Source organism: Colletotrichum spaethianum, assembly GCF_022836535.1.
Source record: "Colletotrichum spaethianum MAFF 239500 DNA, contig24, whole genome shotgun sequence".
Classification (NCBI taxonomy): Eukaryota; Fungi; Ascomycota; class Sordariomycetes; order Glomerellales; family Glomerellaceae; genus Colletotrichum; species Colletotrichum spaethianum.
In genome coordinates, this window is record NW_026054794.1 from 720498 (window position 1) to 734264 (window position 13767).

The 13767-nt window shown below is 55.9% G+C and overlaps 6 protein-coding genes across 6 annotated transcripts; 1 reads left to right on the plus strand and 5 right to left on the minus strand.

The window, feature by feature from the left end:
- Positions 1-380: 380 nt before the first annotated feature.
- ColSpa_08852 (uncharacterized protein) lies at positions 381-1436 on the minus strand (the record flags this gene model as incomplete). Its single annotated transcript, XM_049275064.1, has 2 exons — positions 381-952; positions 1052-1436. The coding sequence occupies 2 exons, from the start codon at positions 1434-1436 to the stop codon at positions 381-383; spliced, it is 957 nt and encodes a 318-aa protein (XP_049131021.1).
- A 3619-nt stretch (positions 1437-5055) lies between these two features.
- Positions 5056-5817, minus strand: ColSpa_08853 (coupling of ubiquitin conjugation to ER degradation protein 1; the record flags this gene model as incomplete). Its single annotated transcript, XM_049275065.1, has 1 exon — positions 5056-5817. The coding sequence occupies one exon, from the start codon at positions 5815-5817 to the stop codon at positions 5056-5058; it is 762 nt and encodes a 253-aa protein (XP_049131022.1).
- Positions 5818-6550: 733 nt separating this feature from the next.
- ColSpa_08854 (general negative regulator of transcription subunit 2) lies at positions 6551-7887 on the minus strand (the record flags this gene model as incomplete). The annotated part of the gene is made up of 5 exons (XM_049275066.1): positions 6551-6610; positions 6672-6813; positions 6864-6964; positions 7003-7066; positions 7115-7887. 5 exons carry the CDS (start codon positions 7885-7887, stop codon positions 6551-6553), a joined length of 1140 nt encoding a protein of 379 aa, XP_049131023.1.
- A 168-nt stretch (positions 7888-8055) lies between these two features.
- ColSpa_08855 (uncharacterized protein) lies at positions 8056-8496 on the minus strand (the record flags this gene model as incomplete). Its single annotated transcript, XM_049275067.1, has 2 exons — positions 8056-8263; positions 8414-8496. The coding sequence occupies 2 exons, from the start codon at positions 8494-8496 to the stop codon at positions 8056-8058; spliced, it is 291 nt and encodes a 96-aa protein (XP_049131024.1).
- Positions 8497-10158: 1662 nt separating this feature from the next.
- ColSpa_08856 (COBW domain-containing protein 1) lies at positions 10159-11241 on the minus strand (the record flags this gene model as incomplete). The annotated part of the gene is made up of 3 exons (XM_049275068.1): positions 10159-10786; positions 10832-10928; positions 11046-11241. 3 exons carry the CDS (start codon positions 11239-11241, stop codon positions 10159-10161), a joined length of 921 nt encoding a protein of 306 aa, XP_049131025.1.
- A 649-nt stretch (positions 11242-11890) lies between these two features.
- ColSpa_08857 (MOB-like protein phocein) lies at positions 11891-13583 on the plus strand (the record flags this gene model as incomplete). The annotated part of the gene is made up of 2 exons (XM_049275069.1): positions 11891-12109; positions 12195-13583. 2 exons carry the CDS (start codon positions 11891-11893, stop codon positions 13581-13583), a joined length of 1608 nt encoding a protein of 535 aa, XP_049131026.1.
- Positions 13584-13767: the final 184 nt, after the last annotated feature.

Sequence of the window (13767 nt, forward strand, 5' to 3'; positions counted from 1 at the left end):
GGTTCATTTCTATCGTCCGTATCATTCATTCCTGCCGGAATGTCCCGACCAATTCTTTGATCATCCTGATCAATGTAGACTCGCAGGATTCTCCTAAACTCTCAAGTGAGAGGTAGACTCGACCCAGAGAAAGCAGCCTGTCTGGCTTGACTAGCTCTAGCAAGTCGACACCAACTGAGCAGCTCCGATAAAACTCGGTTTGTTCCGCCTATGGTCCGACTCTTTCAAAGATCCGTTATGCGTTCAATCCTTTCCCAGTAGCCTCATACCCAAACCTGACATAGGAAACAAGAACATACACCCCCCAAAATTAAGTCTAAACCCAAAACCCAAGTGATTCCCTCTCTACCGTTTAGTCGTCATCCTCGTTATAGTGCGTCTCATTGCCGCTTGGGTGCCACGAGTGACAAGCCCTCGCCGACGCCATCAGACAGGCCGCCCGTGAAGCCCTCGACCGTCCAGGCGATGGCTTCCGTGAGTGCCTGGCCGACCCTGCCGTCGCCGACGTTGCACAAGGCGCCCGTTATGCGCATGCCCTTGCTGCCGATGGCGTTGGCGAGGCCCATGCCCGCGCCCACCAGGTTTTCCGATATCCGGTACTCCCGCTCCGTGCGGGCCGCTAGCCGCAGCAGGAGGATGATATACGGTAGTGCCAGGTGAATGAGGAGGAAGATGTTGACGACGGCCGTCTGCACGCCCCTGTGAAGGATCGACCGCCCGTGGTGCGCGCCCCGCGACGGTGAGTACGCCCGGCCGCCGGCAGAGGCCGGAGGGATGAAGTTGGAGGGCGTCGACGTGCGGAGTCGGTGGAGCTCGTGTTCGTTCAGGTCACTTGGGAGCGCCTTGAGGATATACTCGACGCCGTCCAGGAATGCTTTCCGTTCAAAGTCGACCGCTGGCCGCCGCGAGGGCTGCCTTAGTTCATCCTGAGCAACTGCAATCAGAGCAAGGCCTAGAGTATGATTATGTCAGCCGCGGGATCCTTCGAACGTGGTCTTGAGAGGAGTCCTACCTTGTTGGGCAAACCGCCAATCCACGTTTGAACACTGACTCGCTGCCTCCTGCTGCTGTTGGCGAAACTGCTCCGCCTGACGCCTGTCCTGCTCGTGCCTGTCAGCCGTAGCCCGCATCTCGTACGTCCGCGACGACTGGTGGTGCTCTGTGGCCACCAGGCTCATGTGCTCCTCGGTGCTCTCCGAGATGATGCGGGCCTGAGTGATGTTGGGGTGCACGCCGTCGAGCCCCGACAGCGAGCGGGTGTGCGACTGTCTGCTCGAGGTGAGGGTCTGCATGCTGGCGCTCTTGCGGATGGACCGCAGCGGCGGGAGCCGGGACTGGAGAGATGTGGGCAGCATCGAGAAAACGGTCGATGACATTCTATTCTGCGGCAGGGTGATTTCCTCGAAAATGGGACCCCAGGGTCGCAAGGGGGGCATTATGTTTTTATTGTCGGGAGAGGCGCAAGGCACGTCCGTCCGCGGTGGTGGCTTTTGGGAAAAGACCACAACAACCCAATGTCGTTAGGGAATTCGGTGAGATGGGCGTGGCGGTCTGTTCGCACTTCCTGGTGAACTGGTGAAGCTCCCGGGCTTACGATCGGGAACGTTGTCGCCAGGTCAGGAATGCTACGGTTCGACGGTGATAGTTCTAGCCCGACGCCCTTTACTTGTGAATCGGGGAATGTGGGCGAAAGAGGTGTTTGAGACGATTCAGTTAAAGGTCTCCTCCGTGGAAACCGACGTTTTGAATGCGCTCACGCCAACGAACGGTCGTCTCCAAGGTGAGAGTGGGAGGAATGCCGGGGTTCAAGATGCACACCGAAAGAGACAAGAGCAGGATGATAGATTGAGGATGGCAAAAGCGAGGTCCAGGTCAAGTCTGTGGGGTGAAGCTCTCTGAGCGGGTTGAAGAATGCAAGGTGAGACAAAGAAACTGGAAAAGAAGAGAGGGAAAAAAAAAGACTCGGGAAGAGAAGCTAGGTAAAGGTGGTGTAAGGCGACCAGTACTAGGAACCGAAAGAAGCGGAGCTGGAGCTGGAGCGGGAGCGTGCAAGGTCAGGTAGCGAGTGAGTGAGTGAGTGGTTGGTGAGAGACGTGTTGGCAGGCGGATTTTGGTTTCCAAGGGCTTCTTTTATTTTTTTATTTTATTTTTTATACACATGTTTTCTGCTGAACCGGCGTTTGGTGAGCGGGTTGTACTGTACCTTGTCCCATCGGTGGTGGCGGCCGGGGTTCTGGTCTGATACGAGAGGGCCAAAAGCGTCCCGTCAGAGGAGGAAAGTTTACCTCATGTTTGCAAGATAATACCTCTCGAAGCACGGGTACCTATGGACCAAAAACCTACCCGAGTCCTCGAGACTCTTTGTTGCGTCTGTTACTGCGTCCTGTGCAAGTAACTGCGCAGGGCGTACCACAAGGTGCGGACTGACACTCCCGGGAGCTCAGACAGCACGCCCCCCTCTCCCATCCAAGGTACCTATGCTTACGTCCACGAGCCTTTTCCCTCACTGTTCGCCCTGCCTTTTGGGCGAGCAACGGAGACAGAGACACAGAGAGAGATGGACGTTCTCGAAAGCATGTGAAAGACCAGAAATGTTGGGTCGAAGCGGGGCTTATCGGTCTCTAATCTGATCCATCCATGCCCCAAGCCCACCCACCCGCAGCGCAGAAAGCACATGGCCCATGGCGCCATTGCATTTGCATGAATACCTATGGGCGCCCTTCTCTTTTTCTTTCCCGCAGAGAAAGAGTCCCACGGGCATGTGCGCAAGCAGAACGCTAAACGTTCAGTGTTGCAGGGGTCTTCTGCCATTGAAGTCCCAGACTCGCAGTTGCGGCAAGTCGAATGGCGTCAGGTGCAAGTTGCAATGCCTTTCCCACCTACGTTATGCTCGTTACATGATCCCGTGAGTATTGCTCGACGGGGCCCAAATGCGATTGTTGAGACCATACAGGTAGGTACCCAGCATTGGATCAGCAGCAAATGGAGGGCATGTAGTGACAGGTCTCGGTGCCCAGGGTTGTGTCACAGGCGGCGCTAGAATGCAGCGAGTGAGGTGCAGCCGCCGGCCCACGTCGTCGCCGCATTTTGGAAACCATCCAGCCATCCCGACATCGTTTTCATCCCCCTTCCCCTTTCCCCTTCCCCTCACCCATCCCACCATCCGGTTACACAGTCCCCTACAGAGTCCCCTAATCCGTTACGAACCAGTCAGAAGCAAGATACCTCTGGTCAAACGACCCCGCTCAACCTCTTTAGCTTTGTCGTCTACTTTGCTACTCTTACAAGACGAACTCGTTTCTGGCGCTTTTCTGTGGCGTGGCTGCTACTTTGGATTCGCCACTGCACGCCGTTTCTCTCCGCCCATCTTCCACTTTGCTTCCCGCTCAGCAAACCTCGGGTTGTTTTCTGACATGCGGCAAATGCAGGGTCTTTCTTTAGATCCGAACAACGACGAGATCTAGGGGACCTTCCAGGCAACCAAGGCGATTGCAGGTGCGCCGGCGTGCACGAAACACTAGGGTCGTGAGAAGGGAACCATCGGGATCAGAGCGATATCGGTATCCCAGGGAGGCCTACCATCCGGGCTCCAGACCCTACTCACTTGATCAATCCACCGCATCGGGAGGAGGAAGGAGGCGCACCTGCGGCCCAGGCCCTGGGAAGACCCAACTCCGATATGTTTCCTTTGACCTTGACCTGAACGCTGAACGCTGTGCGATGGAGTGTCTCTCATGTTCCTCCTTTGTGTCGCCGCATCCGAACAGCCCACAAGGCTTTCTTGTCTCTCAAAAACCATCCGCCCCTGAAAGACGACGGGAGCACAATGTTTTTATTTTATTTTACAAGACATTTCACTTAAAGCGCCTAGACTGAAGAGAAGGCGACCCCCACGTGTCTGGTCTCCCGAGGGCCGAAGACGAAAACACCGGCCGAGTCAGTCCAGGCCCCCACCACCTTGACTCTGATGGCCTGAAGAGTGTGGGAACAAAACGGACATGTAGCCCAGGCGGTAAGGAGTCAGATACATGAAAGACCCTGTTTGCAAAACCATGTGTGAGGCGAGGCGGTCCAGTGGACGTGCTCGAAGACGACAGCAGAAAAGACAAGCTGCACCGGACAGCCGTTTTCTGTCATGGGAAAGCAGGCTCACCAGGAGCAAAGTCTCAGCCCGACGGGCCAACAGGGGCCGCGCACATGACAATCGGGAGATAACGAGGGAGACGGGCCGGCATGGGCCTACATGGCTTACATAGCAGTCCGACGCCATCGCCGCATCGACGATTTGTGTAACGACTGTTGGACGAGATCGCTGTGTCTTTGCCCTGGACGGGTGAGACAAATCTCTACCAGGGACGCCCTGATTCGACTCTGTACAGAACCTCGGTTGAGTTGAGCATGTGGTCGTGGCTTTGCACACGATACTTGCCCGGTTTGTGAGGCGCCAAATCACTCTCAATGGCATCTTAACGAAAACGATACGTGAAGAGCAGGCGAACAGATGAGGGAGACGCGACGACATGATCGACTGTCGATTACAGTTTCTTGGTTGACGTCTAGTTTGCTCCGCCGTAGCGTTCCGGTCAAGCGGCGGAGGAGAGACGATCAGCTCGTGTCCCCCAGCAAATGGCCAGGACCGCCAACTCCTGCCACGTAGGAGATTGGCATCAAATCGACGGCGCAAGGTTTTGCGTAGGATGCAAGCGCTGCTGAAGGCATGGCTTCCACTTCATCAAGTTACAGTGCACGTGCTTATCGGGGCCTTTTATGGATCGTCTCTATCCCTTGATGCGATCGTCCCTAGGACGTATGGCAGATCACGCCACATAGTCGACCCGTTGACTCAGCATCAAACGACCGAGTTATGGTCGAACCTTGCTGTTGGCAGCTTCTTCATATGTTCAATTGTTTCCCCAGCTACCCACCGAAGCCGTAGACTCCCGCTGTGTGTGTGTACAGATTCCCAAATGCACAGACCCGCCACTGCCCTCACGTTTGGCAAACAACGCTCATAAACCACCTTCCCTGGAGCCCACCAGACCACCATTCTGCCCCTCAGCTCGCCGCCTTCTCCGCGGCGATCTTGGCTTCCATCTTCCGCCTCGCCGCAAGAATCATCTCGTCCCTCCGCTTCTGGAGTAGCGACTGCCTCTCGTCCCGGTTCGAGCTCCACCCCCTGCTGGCCTTCTCCCTCTCCGCCGCAGCATCCGCCTCGGCCTGCTGCCGTTCCTGGGCCGCGATCTTGTCCTGCAGCTTGTATCTCGTAATCAGGTCCGGCTGCGTCGGCTTCTCGGGCGCCTTGGCCGGTGCTGAGGAGCTTGCCGCTGCGTTGTTGGCTCCCGGTGGGGGAGGAGGTTGGAACGTGATGGGGGCTGCAGGAGTCGTGTTATAGTCAGCAAGTCTGCGCTTTGCAAGATGATGCCCGGTGTCGTGACAAGTAGCTCTGGCGGGTGCCATAAAACCATTGCCAGCGTCACCGTCGCTAGTGCCACCATCGCGGCAACTCTCCCATCCCGGCCGAGCTGAATCAGGTAACCAGGCACTTACCGTCTCCATCCGCCCTGCAAGAATCCTCTCCGACGTCGCCTGAATGTTGCCGCCGTTTCTCTGCAGGTCCCAGAGGATCGTCCGTCGGTCTACCTGCGGGAACATCTGCTGTATCCTCTCGACCGCCGCCTCGCGCGTGCGCAGCACCGACTGGGCGCTCTGCCGCGGCGCCGGCGGCGGGGCTGGCGAGAAGAAGAGGAACCGGATCACAAACGCCGTGACCAGCAGAATCACCACCAGATACGGCAGCGATATCTGCTCGTTTGCCATGTTTGCGATGCGTGCGTGTTTGTGTGATCGGGATTGCGTTCCGGTCAGACCGGGCGCTCTTCGGGTCGTTCGTTGAGAATCGGGGTGGAGATTAGGACTTTCGCTGAAGAGAAATGGTTTTGGCTTTCGGTCGCAGAAATTAGACTGGTGCACGCCTCGTGGAGATCACAATACTGGTATGGAGAGGCGGAGGAGCGTGTCGCCGCTGTGCGAAGGATAGAGATGTGGTCGGATTAGATACGTGGAGTCCGCTGGTAGCTTTATGGAGTTGATGAGTTCATCAGTCTTCGCTCAGGGAGCAGGGGTTACGAGCTTATGTGGCGCGAGGTCGGAGTTTTCCGCGAAAGGAAGGGGCGCACGGAGCCGTCATCGACGACCCACTCCCGGTCGCCGATACCAACGTGCTTTTCACTGGACCAGGCAACATCACACACCGTTTGCAAGACGGAACACAGAAGCAATCGGTTTTCGCAGCATCGGCATCGTCATTTTTATTTCCCTTCGTTTGACGGCCGTGTGTAATTCCCAATGATCAGTGACTCATACACACAAAGCAGTATTGGGCAGCTTTTGCCATCTGCCTAGCCCAGCTTCAATCCGGAAGCCTGTAAAACGTTGCCGTATCAACATGAACTCAACGCCTGTCGGGTAAAATGCCCAGTGCTCGGGTATGAAGCCGTTCCAAGCCTCGTCAACACGACGAGAAAGCTAGTGAACCATAACCACAATCAACCTATGCAGCCGGTTGTACCAGATTCGTCTCAAGATCACCATAGTGCAGCGTGAGCTCTCTCTGTCTCCAATGTTAGTGGCCGGCATAATGTGACAAGCGTTCGAGAGGGATCGAGACATACCCGCTCCTTACGCCAATTGGTGGTGTCCCAGACGATGTAGTAACCGCGCTCGTGGTGAGGACCGAGACTGGTAGGCATCATAAGCTCATCCTTAGTCAGCCAGATATGCAGCTTCTTGTGCCATCGCCAGTTTCGATTGTGCCTGCAACACTGTCAGTTAATGTAAGTAGCAGGGGGGGCCAATATACACACAGCTCAACTGCAGCCAAGTGCTGCTTAATGTCCTGCGTGCAGCTGTAAAAGATCCAGAAGAGTGTCTCCTCATTGAACGACGGGATTTTCGTGTCGATAGGCTGGACGTTGGTCACTTTGTAACACTCGGGAGGCGAACGTTGGGGATAGCGGGGCGCGGCGGCGTGTCGTCAAAGAGGGAGTAAATCTGCGTGGAGATGAGACTGTGACGATTAGCGAATGGTCTATCTCACGAGCCTAGAATCCCTTACTCTGACGAGTTAACGTTGAGACCAAACTCGTTGGGATCCATTCCCTGCATGAGCGCTCCATAGCTAGGATAGTTGTTCATGAGAACACGCAGACCCTTCATGCCGAACTTGTCAATGGGCGCCATTCCTGCCAGGGGGTCCTGAACCTCAGGGGACTGGCCGTCCTTCTCATCCTTCGCCTTACCGGTGACTGAGTCGTTACCGATAGCTCCTAGAGAATTCCGGCTCTCTGCGGCTTGAGATGAGCTGTCGCCCGGTGTTTCCTCGTGAAGAGCGCCACTCTTCTCGATAGATGCGTCTTGTGTTCTAGGTTGATCTTGAAACACGTCAGTGAGAGCAAGGGCGGACCACGGCGGAGTTGACATACCCTGTGCGCTGGCGATCGATGGTGAACGACCATCTGGTCTACTATTCGCAGATAACGCATTGAGCAGACCATTACCTGCGCCTGCACTTCGGGGAGGAGGTATCGCTGCGGACGAGCCGGTCGCTTGGTTACCGAAGCCCAGAGAAGGCATCAGGTTGGCACCACGCTCACCACCGATCTCACCGTTTGCGTTCCTGTTCAAAGGCGGGAAGTCATCCACCGGGTTGGATTGCGCCTGGGGAGTTGGGCCTCCGCTGTTCTGGCTACCGAAGCGGAAGGCGCCCTGACGAGCCGACGTAGGAGTGAACAGCTCATCCTGCGTGCTTTGTGCCGAGAGTGGTGTCGACTGCTGGTTGCGCGGCACAGGACCGCCGCCCAAATTCCGCGATGCTGTTGATGACCACATGTTTGATTGGCCGCTGGTATTCATCTGGGCGTTGTTGGAGAGAGACGGAAATTCGCTACTTCATAAATCAGTAACCACCATCATCAAATTGTTGAGATACTTGAGATGAGTTGCGCCGAGGGGGAAGACGGAGGCAGAGACGCAGAGAGGATCATATCCTAGGTGATATTACTTCTTGAGAACCTCAGCGTAGCCCTTTTTGGGCAGTTCTCCAGGGAAAGAAGGGGAAGCCATCTTCTCCTTTGCCGAAGCTTTCTTTCGAACCAGGCGCTGCTTTTTGCCCATGGTCGTAGAAGAGGAGACGAGATGAGAGAGACGCAGGGGCAAGAAGAAAGGAGGAGCTGAAGTGCGGTTGGGTGTGGAGGTCGGATCGCGGCTGGTGTCGCCGTTGTGGAAGGTGATCGCATGAGTAGAAGTGAGGTAGGGGCAGGGGGTGGTCGCGTGGGAAGGGGAAAGAGGAAAGAACGTACGAAAGGTCGAGCGGTGTTGCCGGTTGCGACCCGCTTAAGCTCTGCGCGAAGCTCACATTTCCTCCAAGTTGACGGGCTTGATTTTGCAGACCAGCACTTCCCATGGGCACTCCTCCTCCAAATGCCCAGCCGGACCCATTACTGCCTGTGTATCCCAAACACTCTACGTTAACGTACTGCTTCTTCTTGTCGGTCGCATGTAACCGCATAGCACATGGACAAAGACTGCGTGCCCGTACCTATCTTGCCATTTGGTAACCGGTTTGATACTGTCCTCCCAGGTTGTTGTTGTTGTTGCTGCTGCTGCTGCTGCTGCTGCTGCTGCTGGCCACCAAAACCTGCCGGTATGCCACGCAGTGATTGAGGAGCTACTCCTACTTGTCACGCCCATTGTCAGCTTGGGAAACGTGAGGTGCGGCCTTTTGAAGGGGAAAAAATGGGCCTAAGGGTGTTCTTTAAGAAGTAGATTTCAAAGAAACTCCTTGCTCGTCCATCAAGAAACCATATCTACATCGAGTTGGGTCGGCGCCAAGTGTCGAGGCTACGTCGGCCACCAAGGATGGCGAGGGGTCTACTGAGAGCATCGACGGTGGCGTGATGTGTCGCATGCATCGTCGCAGTTTCCCAAGAAGGTGTTCGATGGTATAGAGTCGTAGCGGCCGGCATTGAGAGTCGCGACGGGACCCAGATGGCCTTGATGGACATGCAAACGGCGGGGTACTCAAGGCTGAAAGGAGACGACAGAGGATCAGGCCTACCTGGTCGGTTCATGGTGAAGGATCTTCGCGGTAAATGGTCGCAAAGAGGAGTCGCGTCGGGTGGCTCGTCGTCGCGGGGGTTTCGGGGTTCAATTCGGATCGCCGATAGGTCGGGTTCGCTCGAAGGATCGTTGTGGCTCGAAGCTTGCACACAAATGAAGCTCTACCGGGGATTGTTGGTGTACTGTACCGTGTAGAGAGGTCGAAGCCCAGCCAACACTAACGCGCGGAGGACCGGTCAAAGATGGATCCGATGGCCTGTGCGCCTTGAGCCCCTCCAAAAATACCCCTGCATCAGTGCGAACCCGCGCTACTGCGGTACGTGTTCCTGGGGCCTTTTTTTAACATCACATCGTTCCCAATACATGGGATGACAGCTTTCACAATGACTGGCCGTTGATTCTCTGTATATGCCGTGGCTTTCGTGTTTCGTGGCAATGTTATAACCCTCCAGTTGCCAAGGGCGGCTGCTCTATGCAGCAATGACGACGACGAGTACCCAGACATATGACAATGCCTCTACCAGGTGTTTGATCTTCGCTACGTCCTTATGTCACCGTGATGAGGCTGCATGGTCTTCTCTTCGAATGGTTCATCTTCTCATACCTGGACTGTGTGCCTTCACTCGACGTCCGTCTACTTGCACCGCTTCACAACGATTCGGTTCAGGCTCTCTGGCTGACTGCGCCAGGAGCAACGAACATCACCCACTCAGAGAAAGTCCACTCCGCTATGTTGAGTCACGAGATGTATAATGCAGATTGGTTTACTGCTATGCGCTCGAGTTAATGAGATCCACTAGACTCTTCTCGAAGTCGACGCCCTTCAGATGTCTTCCAATAAGAATGATCTTGCCATCCTGAGCTTGCGCCGCCTCACGCGACTGGTCCGGCGAGTCGAGAATTTCGAATATCTCCCGAACGCCTTGGATGAGCTTGATATCGCCATTGTCGAAGATAATTCGGCCTTTTAATCGGTGGACCTCGAGCGCCGTTGCCTCATCCCCAGGAAGTCGACGATCCCAGAGGACCTTACGCAGCCATCTATCGACGTTTTCCAGCTGCGAAGGCGCTAGTTTTGGCACCGGTATCGAGATGGTGGAGATGGTCTGTGAGATCAGCAACAGTCAAAATAAACACTTGGTGATATCTACTCACGGAATCTAGGTGGCTGTGGCCTTTTTGGCTAGTATCGAGCTCCGTAACCTGGTCGTAGGCATGCAAATCCAGCAGGAAGCCCTCTAGCTGGGGGACCTCGCTTTGCTTGGTGACATGGATCTTCGCGATGCCATTGATGGACTCTATCCTCGCCCTGACTTGCTTCAGCTCTTCCTCTGAGACGAGGTCCGACTTGTTAATAACAATAACATCGGCGTGCGAGATCTGGACGTGAGCGGTCGTCATAAGCGGACCGTGCCCGTGGTCGTCGTCCTCCTTGTGGTCCTCGTCGATTTCAATCTTGCCTGCGGGGTCGTCGAGACTACGAAGGATGTTCTTCGCATCGACGAGTGTCACGATGCCATCCAAGTAGATGGTGCTTCCTAGGCCGTCGTCCACCCAGAACAAGGGGGCGAGGTTACCGGGGTCGGCCAGGCCTGTGGTTTCTAGCAGAATGTAGTCGAATGCACCCTTCTTTTCCATGAGCGATTCGATGGCATTGACGCCAGTGTCCCTGAATCATGTTAGTCTTGGATAGACCCGATGCGCATATTCTTACTTGACGGAGCAGCAGATGCAACCATTGCCAACCTCCAGCCACTCCTCGACTTGCTCGTCGCCCTTGTTCACAGTGAGAGACTTCTCAATATCGAGTGCTGAAACGTGTAAGCATTTCCCACTACTTCGTTCTGTGGGGTTTCTTACAGTCGCCAAACTCTATGAATGATGTCAGCGCATTTCTCAACCTTGTCTTTAATCTTGTGATGACAGACCATTCATGATGACAGCAATCTTCTTTCCATGCTGAGCCGTCAAAATATAATTGAGCAGGGTCGTCTTTCCAGCACCCAGGTAGCCAGTCACAATAGTAATGGGCACCTTGACCTGTCTTTCTGAAGGAGGCAGTGCTTCGTCCGGCGCGATGCCCGTCTCTACCAGATCAGGCGGGGCATCATCGTCAAAATCCATGGTGGGATGGAGGGGAACCCTGTGGCTGAGCTCAGACCAGATCTGCGAGGGCAAAGGATGTACTGGTTGAATCCAGTGAGGACCGATTTTCGGAGGTCGTCTGCAGATATTGAGTTAATCTCACACAGACCAAAAAAAACATGTAACTGAACACGCGCTTTGAGTAGGTAACTTGTAAAGTGAGGAAGTTTCCAAGCCAGCGAGGATGAGGTATTGCAGATTCGGTACGTACCGGGCTGCGTTTTCGATTTGACGTCGTCTGGTCCCGCTCCACTGTCGGCAGCTTGGCCAGTGAGAGAAAGGACCCCCGGAAATTCTTTCTGACTAAGCCGACTGGGGGTGGTTGGGCTTAGAAGCCAGCGTAACGAATGACACCAGGGGCAGAGAAGCTCTGGCCCCCAGAGATTCGATGTGGGTGACTTGGAGCTCTGCTTAGCCGCCCGCCTCGACTTTTCGGCACCTGGCTCAAGACAACCACCACCACCACACGGGATACGTAACCTGCCCACCACCTCTGCGACTCCTCTGCCCGCGACCTTTGAAGGCGAAGGGGTTTACAATCGAAAAAGGACACCCACCGTCGTTGCACAACACTGCTTTAAATACACCTGCATTCACCCCCACTCCTCTCTCGCCTGCTCCCTTCATAATGTCAATGGCGCCGAGCTCGCCCCGGCTGCCCAGCCCACCGCCGCCCGCCGAGATCCAAATTGGCCCCAAATCCCCCTCGATGGGTGCACAGTCGAATCGCCAGGCATCGCCCATGGAGCAGTCTCTGATCGAGGCGAACTCGAGGCGTCGCATACACCCAGGCACCAAAGCCGCCGACATGGCCGCTGGTCCGCCGCTGGTCCCCTTAACGAGGTTCGTACACAACACTGCGAGACCATCATAACATATCTCGCCCTCTTCATCTCACGCGGCTTTTCATGCTGACATCTCTGCTTCCGTAGCTCGACTCGGCCTTCCAGCTCCAGGAGCACCTCGCCGCCCTCCACCACTACCACACCAACAGTAACAGCGCCCCGATAACCCGTACGACAGCGATCCAGCTCGCGACTCCTCCGCCCGGCATCGACCGCACGCTATGGCTCTACGAGTTGTGTCGCTTCCTCATCTCACAGTGCAACACCCTTATCGTCGGCTTCCTCTTCGACTCCCCACCCTGCAGCGCCGCAACGTGTCCCGAGATGCGCGCCTCCGAATGGCAGTTCCTTTGCGCCGTCCACGAGCAACCTAAGAGCTGCTGTGCCATCGACTACTGCTGCCACACACTCGACTGGGCCGCGAACATCGTTACGGACCCTAAAATCTTCCCCTCGCGCTTCGTCGTCCTCTCCGACGTCCACAATAAGGGCGTGGCCGTCAAGAACCTCGTCAACGTCTTCCGCCGCCTGCACCGTATCTTCGCCCACGCGTGGTTCCAGCACCGTGCCGTCTTCTGGACCATCGAGGGCCAGACCGGGCTCTACGTCTTCTTCAAGACCGTATGCGATATGTACGACCTCCTCCCCGCGGAGAACTACAAGCTCCCACCCGAGGCCGAGGGTCTCGAGACCGCGACGGCCGTGCCCGACGCCAACGGCGGCGATAAGAAGCAACTGCCAATGTCGATTGTCAAGCCTCCACACCGCAGCGAGGGCGGCATCCAGGAGGACGACAACTTCCAACCTGTGGGCCGCACTGCCACGAGACGCCACGTTAGAGCGAGCCCGTCTGTCGGGAGTGCTGTGACCACCGTCGTCGAGGCTGAAGAAGAGGAGAGCGACGTGACGAGCAAGCTGCGCGAGATGCGCATATCGGCCCCCGACACGGTCGAGGAGGAGCCCGAAATGGCTGACGTGCCCGTGATTGTTGAGAAGGAGATCTTGGACGATGCGTCACCCACGGAAGAGAATGAGCCCACTGTGTCAGAGCCTCAAGAGGTTGGGCTCTCGAAACCTGAATCAGACCCCGGTGGCGCGGAAAAGCCTATCGAGTCAACAGAAGATGAGCCGAGCAGCGCGCCAGCAGAAGACAAGGCGCAAGAGCCCTCTGCATCGGCCGAACCTGAGGCCGAGACGGAGCCCAAGGCGGCAGAGGACGAAGCGGCAGAAGCTGGCGGCGAAGTTGCAGAGTCAGATAGCACGGCTGCCGACGACAGCTCCGCCGAGCCCGAGGAAGAGTCTGCCGAGAATCAAGACGTCAGCACCAAGGATTTCGCCAAGGACTCGGCCAAGCCGGCCGAGTCCGCGACGACAACAGCAGATGCCACAGAGGACGAGAGCAGTCCTAAAGAAGCCGAGAAGGGCAGCGATGAACCCAAGGCGGAGTCCAAAGCGGAGGACATGAAAGAGGCATGAGAGGGGAGGAAGCTTGATGACGTTGTGTTAATTCTGATGAGCTTGCAAGTACAGACTTGTTTTTTTTTCCTTTTCTTCGTCAAAAAAGGGGGGGTTTTTCAGACAAACGGGCATCCGCTTCGTTGTTCTCTTGTGCGTGCGTGTTCTTGGCCCAGCCGGGACGGCACTGCATCGTTGTCAGTGT